This window comes from Syngnathoides biaculeatus, chromosome 9 (assembly GCF_019802595.1).
Source record: "Syngnathoides biaculeatus isolate LvHL_M chromosome 9, ASM1980259v1, whole genome shotgun sequence".
Taxonomy (NCBI): domain Eukaryota; kingdom Metazoa; phylum Chordata; class Actinopteri; order Syngnathiformes; family Syngnathidae; genus Syngnathoides; species Syngnathoides biaculeatus.
Window position 1 is genome coordinate 26,142,685 of NC_084648.1, and position 18,056 is coordinate 26,160,740.

General features: G+C 47.3%; 1 protein-coding gene across 2 annotated transcripts in view; it reads left to right on the forward strand.

The window, feature by feature from the left end:
* Window positions 1–14,493: 14,493 nt before the first annotated feature.
* Window positions 14,494–18,056, forward strand: part of neurl1aa (neuralized E3 ubiquitin protein ligase 1Aa) — a 56,662-nt gene continuing 53,099 nt past the window's right edge. For both annotated transcript variants that reach the window (XM_061830126.1, XM_061830125.1), the window contains exon 1: window positions 14,494–14,793. Coding sequence is in view for 1 of the 2 variants with exons in the window: in XM_061830125.1 (XP_061686109.1) it covers window positions 14,760–14,793 (34 nt within the window). In the remaining variant the exon portion in view is untranslated. The remainder of the gene's footprint in view (window positions 14,794–18,056) is intronic.

Genomic DNA, 18,056 nt, shown 5'->3' on the forward strand with positions numbered 1-18,056 from the left:
ATTCATGGAGAATGTGAAGGTTGAAAAAGGAAACCTGTGCAAGGGTGTTGGAGTTATCAAGACCTGTGCTTTGAACCTGACAACAGACAGAAATAGCAGTATCAGTCAGCCTCTCACTCTGTCACAGATCCGTGAGGCTTAGGAAGAGGATGAAGCACTGGCACGGGTCATCTGGTACACGAGCCAAAGACAAAGACCAAATAGGGCAGAAATAAAAGCAGAGAAACCAGCAGTTGCAACACTGCTAAAACCGTGGCTCAAAATCAGCTTAGATGAAGAAGGGATCCTGCGCCGTAGGAACTTTCAACTACAACAGCTTGTCATCCCAGTGTCCTACCAACCATTGCTCTTCAAAGAACTGCACCAAGATATGGGAAAGGACTCTCGACCTGATTCAAAAAAGGTTCTACTGGACACGAATGCATAAGAATGTAGAGCACTTTGTAAACAAAGTCTGCGAGTGTGTGAAGAAGAAAAAACCATGTGGGTACACCCATGAACCTCTGACCTCAATCTTGACCACTTATCTATTTGGGCTAGTCTCAATTGATTTTCTCCATCTGGTCAAGTCCAAACATGGCTACGCATACATATTAGTGGTTACATGATCACTTCACATGGTTTGGACAGGCCTACACAAAAAAAAAAAAAAAAAAAACAGCAAAGACTGTGGCTGACAAACTCTTCAATGATTTTGTTCTGAAGTTTGGTTTCCCCAGCAAGCTGCACCACGACATGGGGGGGGGGGGGGGGAGAGACTGATGGAAAGGCTGAAAGAACTCTCTGGCATCCAAGGCTCACACACCATGTTGTATCACTCTCAAGGGAATGGGCAGATGGAGCGATTCAATCAGACTCTCCCCTACATGTTGCAGATCCTGGAGGAAGAGGAAAAGAATGATTGGAAGGAGTCACTGTCCTAGGTGGGCCACACAGAAAACTGCACAAAGAACGAGAGTACGGGTTACACCCCTTCTTGCCTCATCTTTGGACGTTTTGCTCGCCTGCTAATTGACCTCTTTAGCATTGAACGAGACAAAGCTCATGGATGTTACGAGGTCTACGTGACTCAATAGAAAGAGAAAATGCAGGAGGCCTAACAGATTGCTGCCAAAAATGCAAATAAAGAAGCAGCCCGTGGAAAAGCCACCTATAACAAGAAAGTGCTTGGCCAAGACCTCCAACCAGGTGTTCGTGTCCTTCTCCAAAATCTCACCCAGAGAGAAAGGAAAGGAAAGATCCAGTCCTACTGGGAGGACCAATTCTTCAGAGTGAAGGACAGAAAAGGCGAAGACAGTCCAGTCTACCAAATCAGCCCAGAAAATGGAGTTGGAAGGGAAAGGTTGGTCCACAGAAACCTGCCCGCCATGCGACCATCTGCCCCTTGAGTTGCCTCCAACACAGCCTCCACTCCAGCCAAGGAAGGTGCTGAGATCCACAGGGAAGAAGAGGGGAATTACACCATGACCACCAGCAGCAGACAGTGTCAGACAGCAGCTCAACGGATGACGACAGCAGCGGTGTCTACCAATGGCATATCGGGTCCGGTGGGAAAAACCAACAGAGACAGGTGCTGAATCCTGAGGCTGAACCTTTCCGGCCTCCGTTGGGTTCCCCATCTCCAAACCAGGATATACCACTACATTGCGAAGAGGATGTGCCACGACAGAGCAAAGGGGTCGTTGATGTGTTAACTGACCAACATGAACCAGTCCCAGCAACATCTACGGCACCTGAATGCGGTGAGTCAGGAGAGCGAGCACCTCAAATACACTCGAACAGACACAAGCACCCACTTCTCGTGTTGAGATACAAGCCTCTAGGACAACCATCACTGATCTCAAGACAATCCCAAGTAATGGAGATTCAGTATAATGAGCAGTCATGTTTATGGTGACCTTGGTGTGTTAATGTTTAGAATGTTGGAAGACATTAAAACTTATGGGGGAGAGTGTGGCACATGGTGTTTGGACATTAACAACATGCACAGTTATAAACATTATTATTTTTGGCCCACGCAATACACAACACACACATTTTCTTGTCATATTTTATTTCTGTATGTTATTCAACACCGGAATTAGGATAGAACTAACTTAAAATATTGTTTCAAAGAGTTTTGTTCATTACATTTGTTAGCATACATGCTGTGTGATTCAGATTCGCAGAAGACGCTGCAGTGTATTGAAACGTATTGTGTGTGAGAACTGTTCGCAGACGTTTATGTGCTGTGAGCTAAATGTGTATTCTGTGCTGTTTCCAGAAATAAAAGAAACAACTTTAATATGCTGCACGAAGAATTGGGTGACTCCAGTCTTTAAAGTATAACACATAAGCTGGTCTGCGTACCAGATTCCAGCGTGGTGGAGATATTTGCAAGACAAAAAACATTTTGCAGTATGAAATAAAGCCAGAGTCACGATTGCCTAGCTATTTTGGCATAGGTTGGGTAGCACGGACTGATTTTTTTTTTTTTTTTTTTTTTTTTTTTTGCAGAGTGGGTAGACCTGCAACAACCTGCAAGAATAACTAAAAATCTTATTTGAAAGACATTGCCAGAATTAACAGGATGGCCACACTGGGATCAAAACCTCCAGGATGGATCTCTAGTTGAGAATATAGCACGTCATCTGGGACACTTCAGAGGAAGGCAAAAGGTGTACTGTACAGCAAACAATTTAGAGAAGATAATCACCGAGTGTGCGACAACTGAGAAACTGGTCCGATCGTTGTCCTCACAGTTCTGAGGACCGGGGTTCAAATTCTGGGCCCGTCTGTGTGGAGTTTGCATGTTCTCCCCGTGCCTACGTGGGTTTTCTCCAGACAATCCAGTTTCCTCCAAAGTGAAGAAAATAAGTATTTTTAACACCCTACTATCTCCCAAGTTCTCCCACTTAGAAATCATGGAGGGGTCTGAAATTTTCATTGTAGGTGCGTGTACACTGTGAGAGAGCTAATCGAAAGAGAAAAATCCAGAAATCCCAATGTATGGTTTTTTTTGAACAATTTGTGTAATACAGCTGCAAATACGTATTTAACCACCTGTCTATCAGCTAGAATTCTGACCCTCAAAGGCATGTTAGTTCGCCTTTAAAAGTCCACCTCCACTCCATGTATTACCCTGAATCAGATGCACCTGTGTGAGGTCGTTAGCTGCATAAAGACACCTGTCCACCCCACACAATCACAAGACTCAAACTTGTAAGATGGCCAAGACCAAAGAGGTGTCCAAAGACACCAGAGACAAAATACAATGCCACACGCATGGAAAGGACTCCAGAGAAATTGGCAAGCAGCTTGGTGAAAAAAAATCCACTGTTGGAGCAATCATTAGAAAATGGAAGAAGCTTAACATGACGGTCAATCTCAATCACAGTGGAGCCCCATGCAAGATATCACCTCGTGGAGTCTCACTGATCCTTAGAAAGGTAAGGAATCAGCCCAGGACTACACGACAGGACTTGATCAATGATTGAAAAGAGCTGGGACCACCGTTTCTAAGGTGACTGTTGGCAATACACTAAGACACCATGATTTGAAATCATGCATGGCACGGAAGGTTCCCTTGCGTAAACCAGCAGATGTCAACGCCTGTCTTTAGTTTGCCAATGATCATTTGGATGATACAGAGGAGTCATGGGAGAATGTTTTGTGGTCAGATGAGTCCAAAATGGAACGTTTTCGTCATAATTCCACTAACCGTGTTTGGATGAAGACAAATGATGAGTTCCATCCCAAGAACACCATCCCTACTGGGAAGCATCGTGGTGGTAGCATCATGCTTTGGGACAAGGCGACTGCACTGTATTAAGGAGAGGATGACTGTGGCCATGTATTGTGAGATTTTGGGGAACAACCTCTTTCCCTCAGTCAGAGCATTGAAGATGGGTCGTGGCTGGGTCTTTTTACATGACAATGACCCAAAGCACACAGCCAGGAAAACCAAGGAGTGGTTCCGTAAGAAGCATATCAAGGTTCTGCCGTGGCCTAGCCAGTCTCCAGACCTAAACCCAATCAAAAATCTTCGGAGGGAAGCTGAAACTCCGTGTTTATCATGAGCGAGGCTGGAGCACTGCCAGGAGGGGTGTGGCTTGGTCACCGCTCTGGGCAATGCCACCTCTGGCACTTGTCACAGCTGTTGCGCATTCGGCATGTTCATTGATTTTGTACTGTGTTACTGTGTGCAGACACTACTTCTGCAATAAAACCCACTGGACAATATGCTGTTGTCTCGGAGTCCTGCATTTGGGTCCTCCCTCGCACCGATGGTTTTTGACAGAAGAAATGGCCAGAACAGGACCCAGCAAGGAAGACGCGGCGTTGCCGGGCATGCCAATGGGCTCACCACCTGCCTGAGCATCAAGCATCTCCTTTCCGGGTGGGCTCCGTTATGACATCCTCTCCTACCTTATCACCCGCACAGCCCATGTGACATGATTATCTCCCAACCACGACCCATTCACCACCGTATATTGTTTTGGATTCAGATATTTCGGATCACAAGGAAGACTTACATCTATATGAGCGACTGCTTGATTCTGACTCAGACAATTAACTTGAAATTTTCCTCCCGGAGATGAGTCTTGAGGAGTTTGTTTCGTGGCCCCAAGCTTTCCACTCCTGTGTGCCTTTGGCCGCTGAGTCCAAGTACTCTTCCTGTAATCCTTTTTTGGAACCCGTGTGACCATCTATCCGGGCCCTCCGCGTGGCGGCCAGAGGAGACGCCCAAGCAGGGGGCAGCCTGGCGCCTTCCGCTGCGTGACGACCAAGAGAGCCAAGCCACTGCAGACTATCGCCCACTCCACACCAACAACCAAGCCACAGGGTTATCTCGCTTCCGCTCCAGTGACAGCCAGGATGCAGCCATCGTCCATCCACGTGTCGATTGCGATCGAGCTTCAGTCGACCTTCGTCGACAACCAAGCCACAGTGGCATCTTGCTTCCACTCCAGCGACGGACGAGCCTCAGGCTACTTCCCCTGACACTTCGCCAGCTCGGTCGCCAGTGGGCTCCAAGTTGACGATCTTTGAAATTGCGAATCTCATGGACGGGATTCAGCGGCAATTGGACACCTGGTTCGAGCCCAGACCCAACTGCTGACCCAAGCTCAGGCCACGGTGGTGACAGATTCCCTGTTGGCCCACGTTCACGCCACAGAAGTAACTGACCCGCTAATGGATCAGTTCCACATTGCGGTGGAGACTGCCCCACTGCCCTGCCAGGTTCACGCCACGGTAGCAACCGAACCGCTACCAAACCAAGCCAACGTCGCGGTGGCAACTGACCCGCTGCCACTCCACATCCACGTCGCAGTGGCGACAGACTGCCCGGCAAACCATGCCAATGCCGCAGTAACCACAGATCCGCTTCCGAGCCAAGCCCACATTGCAGTGGGAACTGATCCGGTGCTGCGCTACACCCACATCGTGGTGGCGACAGACTTCCAGGCAAATCACTCTCCTGTCCAGGCGATGGCGAAGGCTCATCGGCTCCCTCACAATGCTGTGGCGGTGGCGACCTGATCACGGCCGCCCCACGTTCCTGTCTTGACGGCGACCAGTTCTCGGTCGCCTTCCATTCCTGTTTCGGCGGCAACGACTCCTCGCCCGCCTCATGTATCCATCCCAGAGGCAACGACTCCTCGGTTGCCCCACATTCTGGTCTTGATGGCGACCGGTCCACGGTCGTCTCACGTCCCTGTCTCGGCAGCGACTCGTCCACAGCCGCATCCGTTCCTGTCTCAACGGGAGCAGGTATACAACCGCCTCCCGCTCCTGTCTCAATGATGATGGGCCCGCAGCCGCTATCCACTCTTGTCTCAATGGAGTCGGAGCCATTGCCGATCCAGGTCCATGTCTCGACGGCGACCGATCCGAGCCGCCAAATGCTCCCGCTCCTGTCTTGACGACGACCAGCACGTGCCTTCCTCATGCCGCTCTCTCGACAGCGACCGCCTCCCTCTCCTGCTTTGATAGCCATTGATCCTCGGCCACCTGATCCCCACGCTTCAAGGGCGACTGATTCCCGGCTGTCTGACGGCCAAACCACAATGGCGACCAATCCTCGGCCGCCCCCCGAACCAAGCCTTGGCAGCGATCCAAGCCTCAGTGGTGACTGATCCCCGGCCGCCTCACGACCACGTCCTGGGAGGTTTTTGTCCGTAGCCATCGCCCACGCCCGTCTGGTTCCTGCTTCACCTTTGGGTTCCTCCTCGAGGACGTCCATCCGAATCGCCCCATTGTGACCCTGGTGCTTGGCATCCAGACCGACCTCCTGACCTGCTCAGCCGGACGCCTCGCTTTGGGTGTGCTGGATGGCCACCAGACTGAATGGGTTCGGGGTGTTGGTGCCCTCCCTAGCTCCACCTTCCATCCTCCCCTGGTCATGTTTTTTGTTCTGTTTTTGTTTTTTGTTGTCTGCCTTAGAGGGGGGGGTTCTTTTATGTGCAAGGCTGGACCACGGCCAAGAAGGGCGTGGCCTGGCCTGCCCACCACTCTGAGTGGTTTCATCTAGGACACCTGTCGGAGTATAATTTACCGCATCCTGGGTTACTCTGCCACAGTGCCATTATAGTCCAGTCACACTTTTGTTATGCTCTTTAGTTGTCTCATAGTTATCAGATCTTGTTTCTTGTTTTTTGGATCCTATCTTCTCTGACTATTTTGTCTTGGACAACTTTAGTTTATAATAATTTTCCTGGGAGTACTGAATTTGGGTCCGCCCCTGCACCGCTGGTTCATGATAGAATGAACTGGGCAGACATGGACCCAGCGGACTCAAAGTTGAATTACGTACCTTTCCTGGCGGCGACCCTTCCACGGCCGCCTGACAACTGTGTCTCTGTGGCAACCTGTTCACGTCTGCCTGACGACTGCGTCTCGGCAGCAACCTGTTCGCGGTTGTCAGGCAGACGTGAACAGGTTGCTGCCAAGTGTGGCCGAGGCGGCAACCTGTCCACGGCCACCTGACGACCGCATCTCAGTGGTGACCAGTCCACGGCTACCTGACGACCACATCTCAGCGACGACCCGGCCACGGCCGCATGACGACTGCTTCTCGGCGCCGACCCGTCTACGGCCGCCTGATGACCACATCTTGGTAGCGACAACCCCTCCATGGCCGCTTCACGTTCCAGTTTCGGCGGCCCCGGCGAAAGGTTCCCGGCCGCTTTATGACCAGGCCCCGGTGGCGACCGATCTCCAGCTGAGGAGGGGGGAGTTGTGCCTTCTACTGGCTCCCATTTCATTTTTTTTTTTTGTTCTTCTTTCTGGATTTTTCTTTTTAGATTATCTCTCTCATACTTAGAAAGAATCATGAAGGGGTCTAAAAATTTTCATCATAGGTGCAGTCCACTGTGAGAGGGATAATCTAAAAGGAAAACTCCAGAAATCACAATGTATGATTTTTTTAATGATTTATTTGTGTGATACAGCTGCAAATAAGTATTTGAACACCTGAGAAACACAATGTTAATATTTGTTACAGTAGCCTTTATTTGCAATTACAGAGGTCAAACGTTTCCCGTAGTTGTTCACCAGGTTTGCATACACTGCAGGAGGGATTTTGGGCCACTCCTCTACACTGATCTTCTCTAGATTAGACAGGATTCAGGGCTGTCACTGAGAAACACAGAGTTTCAGCTCCCTCCAAAGATTTTCTATTGGGTTTAGGTCTGGAGATTGGCGAGGCCATGCCAGAACCTTCATATGCTTCTTACGGAGCCACTCCTTGGTTTTCCTGGCTGTGTACTTTGGGTCATTGTCATGTAAAAAGACCCAGCCACGACCAATCTTATATGCTCTGACAGAGGGAAAGAGGTTGTTCCCCAAAATCTCATAATACATGGCCCCGGTCATCCTCTCCTTAATGCCGTGCAGTCATCCCACGTGCAGAAAAACACCCCCAAAGCATGATTCTACCACCCCCATGCTTCACAGTATTGTTCCATTTTGGTCTCATCTGACCATGCATGATTTCAAACCATGATGTCTTAGTGTATTATCAACAGTCACCTTGGAAACGTTGGTCCCAGATCTTTTGAGGTCATTGACCAAGTCCTGTCGCGTAGTCCTCGGCTGATTCCTTACCTTTCTAAGGATCCTTGAGACCCCACGAGGTGATATCTTCCATGGGGCTCCACTCCGATTGAGATTGACCGTCATGTTTAGCTTCTTCCATTTTCTAATGATTGTTCCAACAGTGGACGTTTCTTCAGCAAGCTGCTTGGCAATTTCTCCGTAGACCTTTCCAGCCGTGTGGAGTTGTAAAATTTTGTCTCTGGTGTCTTTGGACAGCTCTTTGATCTTAGTCATGTTAGAAGTGTGAGTCTTACTGATTGTATGGGGTGGACAGCTGTCTTAATGCTGGAGTCGTGGCTAGCATCCCAAGGAAGCGCGGCTGCTACACTGACGATGGTCATTCCGCCTGTCGCTCCGAGTCCACCCGTTCCGCTTGTTATGGAGCCCTCCCGTCCCGGCATAGCTCCGCTCTCCTGACCGGAACGTTTCTCAGGCGACTCAGGCAATGTCAAGCCCTTCCTTGCGCAGTGCGACCTCCATTTCGAACTGCAGGCGCCCGCTTTCCCCACGACCGCTCCCGGATCGCCTTCGTCATTTCCCACATGACGGGGAGGGCGGAGGCGTGGGCCACTGCAGAGTGGAGTCGCAACTCGGGGATCTGCCGTTCATGGACGACGTTCGTCTGCGCGCTCACCCAAGTATTCCAGTACGCGGCTCCGGAACTCAAGGCGGCGGCCTCTCTCATGACAATTTGCATGTCAGACTACGCTATCGAATTCCGGATCCGGGCCGCCGAGAACCAGTGGAACGAGGAGGCTCTCCATGACGCCTTCTACCAGGGACTTTCCCCAGAGATCCGTGGCCACCTCATTGCATGGATCTTCCGCCTTCTTTGGACGCCCTCATTGCACTGGCCCTCAAGGTGGATCAGCGCTTGGCTGTGCAGGGGCAGATGGATGGCATGACGGAGGAGGAGACGGAGAGGCTCAGCCCGGTCGCTTCCCGGCGGCCCACGCTGTTTTCTACGTTGGAACCCATGCAAGTGGAGGGGCTCGGCAGCTCAGCGGAGGAGTGCTTACGCCGGCGACAAGAAGGGCGTTGTTTCTACCGTGGTCGTCTTGTACACTGAAGGTGCCCAGTTCGGCCGAAGCGCTCCGACCTTAGGATCTCTACGCCGGTGAGTGTGCGGTATAGTGTCGCTGAGTCAGGGCAGTCGCTTTTGCACCTCACCGTAGAAACGGACTCTCACTCGTGCTTAGTGACCGCGTTCATTGACTCCGGTTCAGACACTAACCTTATAAATCCCCGTGTGGTCGAAGCGTTGTGTGTGGTGACCTTCCCCACACAGCATCTTCGTATTGCTTACGCCGACAACGGCAAGTTCCTCTGCCGGGTTACACACCACACACAAAACTTACGTATGGACTTTCCGGACACGCACACAGAGCGCATTAGTTTCCACGTTTTTAACTCTAGCAGCAGTGATATAATCCTGGGAAGCCCGTGGCTCAAGAGACATAACCCCCACATTGACTGGGTCACGGGTCGGATAATGGCATGGGGTGAGGACTGTCACAAGCAGTGTCTCGCCGCTCGGGAGGACGGAGGGATTCAAGTTGCTGAACTGAGTATCGCTTCCGAATTAGCCATGGTGCTCTCTTGCTACCATGATTTAAAGGAGTTTTTTTCTGAGTCCAAGGCAAAATCTCTGCCGCCGCATCGGCCTTATGACTGTGCTATCGAACTCCTCCCGGGCACCTCACCTCCCAGAGGGAAATTGTTCTCTTTGACAGGACCGGAGCACCAGGCAAAGAGGGAGTACGTTGAGGAGTACCTGGCAACCGGACTCATTCGCCCGTCCTCACCAGCTGGTGCAAGGTTTTTTTTCGTTAAGAAGAAGGATTCTACTTTACGACCCTGCATCGACTACCGAGGATTGAATGACATCACGTTCAACAACAGGTACCCCTGGCCCTTAATCGCTACGGCATTTGAACTCCTCCAAGGAGCCCGGATCTTCACCAAACTGGACTTGCGCAGCGTGTATCATCTGGTGCGGATCCAGGAGGGCGAAGTATGGAAGACGGCTTTCAACACTCCCACGGGGCGTTACGAGTATCTTGTGATGCCCTTCGGACTGACCAATGCACCGGCCGTCTTCCAAAACTTCATTAATGACGTGCTTCGGGAGTTCCTGAATAAAACTGTATTTGTATACTTTGACGACATTCTTATCTTTTCAGCAGAGCTGACCTCCCATATATGACAGGTCAGAGTGGTGCTCCAGTGTTTCTTGCAGCACCAGCTGTTTGTGAAATGGGAGAAGTGGGAGTTCTACCGGGCATCCGTGTCGTTTCTGGGCTTCATCCTGGCAGAAGGGGAGCTATGGATGGATCCCGGGAAGGTCGATGCGGTGCTTCGGTGGCCCAACCTCGTCAGCAGGAGGGACATCCAGAGGTTCATTGGCTTCGCAAATTTCTACAGAAAGTTCATTCGGAACTTCGGCGCCATTACTGCCCCTCTGCACGCCCTCACCTCTCCGCAGAACGTTTTCGAATGGTCCAGCACCTGCCAGGAGGCCTTCAATAAACTTAAGGCAAGTTTAACCACTGCACCCATCCTTATTATCCCGGATCCAGATCGCCAGTTTGTGGTGGAGGTGCACGCGTCGGACTCTGGAATCGGAGCCATTTTGTCGCAGAGGAGTCCCAAAGACGGAAGGATCCACCCGTGTGCGTTGCTGTCTAGGAAGCTAACCCCGGCAGAGAGCAACTACAATGTGGGAGATCGCGAACTGCTGGCAGTCAAGACAGCTATGGAGGAGTGGCAGCACTGGCTGGAGGGCTCACAAGTACCGTTCGTGGTCCTCACTGACCACAAAAACCTAGAGTATCTGAGGACCGCGAAGCAGTTGAATGCCCGCCAGGCCAGGTGGGCTCTCTTCTTCACCCGCTTCCACTTCACTCTGTCCTTCCGCCCAGGTTCCAAGAACGGCAAACCGGACGCCCTCTCACGGATCCACGAGGGGGAGTGCACGGAGTCAGCAGTGGCTCCTATCCTGCCAGAGGCATGCTTTGTGTCCGGCTTCACCTGGGCGGTCAAGTCGCGGGTGAAGGAGGCCCCGGGAGAGACGCCGCCGCCCGTAGATTGTCCGTCTGATCGCCTGTTCGTCGTTCCATCACTTTGGGGAGACGTCGTCAATTGGGCCCATTTGAACAAGATGGTCTGCCACCCGGGTATGGCAAAAACTTGTTCCATGGTCGAACAGAGATTCTGGTGGCCCAACCTCAGAGAAGACGTGAAGGAATTCATCAATGCCTGGCCGGTGTGTGCGGCCAATAAGACGTCCCGTTCACGGCCGATGGGTGAGTTGCGGCCTCTGTCCATCCCTTTCCACCTGTGGTCACACATCACGTTGGACTTCGTCACCGGCCTACTGCCCTCTCAGGGCAACACAGTTGTACTGTCTGTGGTGGACCGATTCTCCAAGATGGTTCACTTCGTGCCACTTCCGAAGATCCCGTCAGCCAAGCAGACAGCCCAGCTGGTGTTGGATGAGGTCGTCCGCTACCATGGGTTCCCCCGGGACATCGTCTCGGACAGAGGTCCGCAATTCAGCGTCCACTTCTGGAAGGAATTCTGCACCCTCATCAGCACTTTGCCTAGTCTAACTTCGGGCCATCATCCGGAGTCTAACGGGCAAACAGAGAGGGTAAATCAAAAATTAGAGACAGGACTTCGATGCTTAGCTTCTAGGGACAAAAGCACATGGAGCCAGCACCTCAAATGGGTTGAGTATGCCCACAACTCCCTACCCTCCGCCTCAACAGGTATGGCTCCACTCCACATTGTGGATGGCTATCCTCCCTCTCTGTTTCCCTCATTGGCCACAGACTCCGCGGTGCCATTGGCCCTGGGAGTGGTACGGCGCTGCAAACTGACCTGGGTGGGTGCCCGGAGGACGCTGCTGCGCATGGGCAACAGCTACAGGTCCGGAGCGGACCGCAAGAAGAGAGCCGCACCAGAACTCAGGGTGGGGGAGTGTGTGTGGCTCTCTACCAAGGATCTCCCGCTGCAGATGAAATCCTGCAAACTTGCTCCCAGGTTCGTTGGTCCGTTCCCGATCACCAAAATCATTAACCCGGTCACCGTATCACTTAGTCTGCCCAGGTCAATAAGGGTGCACCCTACATTCCACGTCAGCAGATTACGCACGGATCGTCCTTCGCCGCTTGCTCCTCCGGCCTCTGGAGTCGTGCATTTGGGTCCGCCCTCGAGCCCCGGTCATGACATGGAGTGGAGGTGGACTTTTAAAGGCGGACTAACAGGTCTTTGAGGGTCAGAATTCTAGCTGACAGGTGTTCAAATATTTATTTGCAGCTGTATCACACAAATAAATCATTAAAGAAATCATACATTGTGATTTCTGGATTTTTCTTTTTAGATTATCCCTCTCACACTGGACATGCACCTACAATGAAAATTTCAGACCCCTCCATGATTTCTGAGTGGGAGAACTTGCAATATAGCGGGGTGTTCAAATACTTATTTTCTTCACTGCATTTATCTTATAAGTGCTTGCCTCTTTGGACTATTTATAAATATATAAAACAACATTGACGCATCCAGACAACTTAACATATCCGGCCATGGAGAGAAAAACACTTATTCCACACTTATTTCTTCAGTGTTTAGTTCATTTTATAGTGCCCATTACAACAAAAAGTACATTTCTTTGGAAAATTCCTGGATAATGATGAGAATAAGAGTAGTCTAAATTAGTTTATGAGCTGGTATCTTACCATTTTCCATGTTTTTGTTACAGTAACCAAAATCACTGGGAATACAATTTTAATCTTAAGCATGTCAAATAAGACATCAGGTATTCTGTAACCATTTACATCACTTCTTTTGTGTGTCAGTTGTATTCTTCAGGTAATATGATATACCCAACTTCAAGTGCCATATGATGTTTCACCTCCCTTGGAAACTCCACTTACGACAGCCTCCAAAGTGTGGAGAGACAAAGGTGCTGAAATCCACAAAAGAACATGCGCACATCCAGAATCGAAAGTGAATCCCCACATTTTGGAATACCCACCTTTTAGAATTGGTCCACCCATCGTACATAGGTCGCATGAGGTTGCATTTGTGACCTACTTAAGTGGATGGGAGAATGTGTGCAGCCAAAGAAGTGTGGAGACCCATTCCTTGACTGACTTCAGCACGTAGGAGAATATGCCCCAAAGTGTCCATGCAGTTGTTTGACAAACTCATCTATGTCAGGTTAAAAGTGTACCATATGGATTTAATCAGTGAGAATAAAAAATATCTACACCTTTGTTTACAATCTTCATCAAAATGTAATGTTTTCCTTGGCCCATGTCTTGTGATACAAATCGCAAAGCAAAGCAAAGGAAAGCAAATTTATTTGTATAGCATTGTAGTATAGAATAGTATTTCATACTCGAGGTAAGTGAATGTGCTTTACATGATTAAAGGCATTTAAAAACAAAGAGATAAAACATTTAAAATGGAATAAAAACAATAAAAATGACAAAGAAAATATTTTTAAAAAGACAGTTAAAACCTCATCCACAGCAGGTAATATGATCAAAAAGTGGATATATTCTTAAAAGCATGACAAAAAAATAGTTTTCAACCTGGATTTAAAAACATTCACACTTGGGGCTGATTTCACTGTTGGAAACTTATTCTATTTGTGTGCAGCATAAAAGGTAAATGCTACTTCACCTTGTTTGCTTTGGACTCTGCGCTCCACTATTTCACCTGAGTCAGTCGATCTCAGAGCTCTACTGGGTTTGTATTCTGTAAGTATTTCTTTCATCTATTCAGGACTTAAATCATTTAGTGATTTATTTTGTAGACCAGTAGCAGAACTTTAAAATCTATTCTTAAACTGATGGGAAGCCAGTGGAAGGACTTTAGGATTGGAGTTATATGCTCTGACCGCTTTGTTTTGGTCAGAACGCAAACTGCAGTATTCCGAATGAGCTGCAGCTGTTTAATACTCTTTTTGGGGAAATGGAACTAAGCAACTCTGAAAAGTCGTGGTGCATTCATTTAAAGTGCATCGAACCATGAGCTGCATAGCATTTCATAAGTTATGTAACACAATTTTATGTACAATATCTGAGGGATGAGTCTCAGACTATTGCATGGAGGGCTCCAGGCCAGAGGAAGCTCTTTAGTCTGAAGCCAAGAAGAGAGAGAGCGAGCGAAAGGATGATAATTTGTACTTGAAGACTGTTACAAGTGTTTTCCCCAACAACACTTCTGAAATGACGCCCCTGATTGAGGATCGGCTAACGAACAGCAATATAGACTACTAAACAAACAAACAAACAAAAACATTGTATGATGCACAATCAAAGCAGCAAATCATTTGATACATAATCGTCGTCGTGAGGGCACGTGATGTGCGAGTACTGTCGCGGCAATGACAGTGTTAAAAACTGGAGTCTCCACCTTTTTATGTATATCCGTGTGACAGAGTGCGACTCGAAGTGTCACTGAATGAGGGGGACGGGGGTGTCGTCATCGACGTGTAGCTACGCTCAGGAGGAGGAGGCGTGGGTCGCTCTCCCCTGTGTTTGCATCTGTTCAAGTGAGGGAGGCCAGGCTACCTTTGGATGTCATCATGTCACTAACGGCCGTCCTTGCAACCACAGCATCAGTGTAACTCACGGTGGCCATAAGCGGTTCCAAGCCACACAGAAATGGGTGGCCAGATAACGCGAAATGCTTTGTACGGTAAGCAATAATTGTTTCGGGCCGCTTTTATGATAAGGTGCTATTTCGAAGCGGCGTTGTCATGTACATTGTAACGATAATGCTAAAAATGGGACTACTGCTACATCGAAGGGGATTTCAACTGTAAACGGTTTACCTCGTGGGGCCATGGGGAAGATGTGGTGTTTCCCCTTGTCTTGTGATGGGTTGTGGTTTCCCTTCATGATTAAACAAAGGGCAGCTATGGTTTTAGACGTCAATATATTGATTTGGTATTTATTGGTGTTTGTTGCATAGTATATGGCGTTATCCATGGCTAACAGTGAGGTCGGAACATCCATCTGTACCACATGACTGTGAACTGAAATTGTCCTATTGCAAAACACTGGGTGGGTGTAAAAGCAGAAGCACCCCCCCCACACACACACACACACACAATAATGTATCTTATGTTATAAGTGGAATAGTGCATTTTTAGAGCCAAATCCTCAAAAGAAATTTGTCACTTCACTGTCAATCGTCAAAGTAGCTCTGTGTCTAAAACAAGAGCATTTATTTGTTTTACAATAGACATAGAAGCTCCCAGCCATTATGTCCCCTTATTATTTTACCATGAACCTAACAGCATAACCAATGGCATATCAAGAAATACCTTTTTTGATGCTATCCTTCATGCTGTCCGAATGCTCCATATTCTTCAATATTTACATTGACAATAAAAAATTTTATATGTAGCAGGGCTTGATATACCGCTTTGCACCTCAAATAAGTTTATACCACATGGTCATTCTAATTAAAGCACCAACATTAATCCAATTAGGGAAAAGGACAGACTAAGACATAGGAGGATATAGCTCCTTCTAACTGGGACCAAGGTCAAGCACCTGAGCGAAATGCTGTCTTAGTATGTGAGTGCTGACCTACTTGTTTAGAATGTAAACTGTTTTTCCATTTATTTCAGACCAGAATGAAACGCCTGTCCTGTGTTTGAAATTAGTTCAAGTGGGTTCTTTCTCGATTACTCAGATGATATATGTATTGTATGTATTTGTATAGCCCAGATTTTGCCTTTCATATGGCATGATAAATCAAAATATGTGTCTTATTACTGTTTCTTGCTAGAACCTGTACCAAAATGGCAAATTGTCTTCACTTTAAAAAAGGCTGAGATGTTTCAAGTATTTTGTATGTTCAAGGTATTGAATAACTAGTTTTCCTTGATTTTTCCAAAGTAGTCAATCAACTTGTGTACAGTTGAAGCCAGAAGTTGCACTGTTCAAAAACACACATTTAATTTTTTTGTCTCATCGTCTGAAGTCAAATCAGACTAACCCCCTTCTGTTTTAGGTTAGTCAGGATCAGCACAATTATTAACTGCCACAATAAAGAGAGAGAAATCCTTACAACATTTTATGTTATTTTCTTCAAGGTAAAATGTTTAGATAAACAAAAAGTACCACGTCCTTAAAGATCATAGGGAAGCACAGATGATGAGGTCATGGCTTTGGAAGCTCCTGATAGGTTAACTGACAACTTGTGAGTTAATTGACAGCACACCTGAGGATGCATTTAAGGCCACACCTTAAACATGTTGCTTCCTTTTTTGAAATGATGGTAAAATCAAGAGCAATTAGGAAATCAGAGAAAGAATCATGGCGCTCCACAAGTCTACCTTATCATTGGGTGCAATTTATATACTTCCTGCTTCAACTGTATATATAATTTAATAATGCAAATAATTATTCAATTCTATGGCTTCATAGTCAGAACGTCCCTCAGACTTCAACTATAATGAGGCCCACCACAAAGCTGAATTTGACACTCTTATGTGTACTTTAAAAGCCCTTAATGTTGTTGATTCAATTCAATTTATTATTTTATGAAGACTTTCCTCTTCAAATTAGAGACTAATAATCATGTAGCCATGAAACTCTAGTCACAAAAATAACATGACAGTATAAAATAATAACAGTAAAGTAAGCCTCAAGATAGGTTCCAGACCCATCCACATTAGGTGAAAATCCACGACACTGAGACCATATCAGAAATTTTTTTCGTTTTAATCATCCCATTTAGTGCAAACACATTGAAACTTACAAAAACATACTTTTTTAAGCACATTACAAAAGTACTTGAACAAGCATACAATGTATGTTTACAAAATACTGTACTCTCTTGATAGGAGTGGCAGTAATGCCCAAGGTATGTTGTTTTATTGAGTCGACACTGACGTTGATGTCTTGCCCTCTCAATACAATGGCAGCGGCACTCTGTAATTCCGGAAGCATATCCCAGCATTTTTATCCTCTCCTAAATGGTCAGGATCTTCCTGAAATGTACAATGTACAAGTCATCAAAGTAGCTCTGTGTCTAAAACAAGGCTATTTATTTATTTTACAATAAACATAGAAGCTCCCAGCCATTATGTCCCCCTTATTATTTTATAGTATTTGGATATAGTAGAGTATAGACACTTTGGCTCACTGCCTGAAGTCTTCAAAGATGCACGACACTTTGGAGCTGTTGTTGGGCTTATGTATGATGTTACCAACAGCCAATCAGAGCCCAAGACAATGGAAATTCCGACACGCCATTTTAATGAATGTTAATGATTTGAATACATTTTTTTTTTGCATTTACGCGTTGACATTTCCACACTGGTCGAGAGCTGGGATTTACTTGGGGGACAGAACTCAGAGACAGAATACTACTTTGCCCAAAGTGTATATTCACACAGCTGATGTCGCCTGGTATTTTCTGATAAATTTGGTGTATGGTAAAAAACTAACAATTCTTTCAACATAAAAGGGTGAGGGCAGGGAGTTTTGTGTGTTTAAACTTTACGCTGCATTCCTGAATGATGGTGTTATACCATTGATACTACTTGAAAAGAGGCCAAATTGTTAATTTTAGGTTATAATTGACAACAGCAGAGAATGAATGCATAGATTGAATAATGTTTTCATTTACACTTTTACGTGGTGTTTCAAAGCATGGCTTCCCTCTGGTAGCATTCTAATCTGGAAGTAAGGTTGGCCTCTCCAACTCACCCGTGCTTACATTCATGCTATATTTTGACTGAACTCATTCCATGAGAAGACAAAAAGTTTTCACAAATTAAAATAGTCCCCAGGTATGTTAAAAATTACATTCATGAGTCATAGTACAAGGATCAAGGATGGTTTTTATATAAGAAATCCCGTCATACGCAAATGAGCCACTGGTCAACCGATCCTCTACTGTTGCGTGCTGGTCAACCGATCCTCTACCGTTGCGTGCGGGGT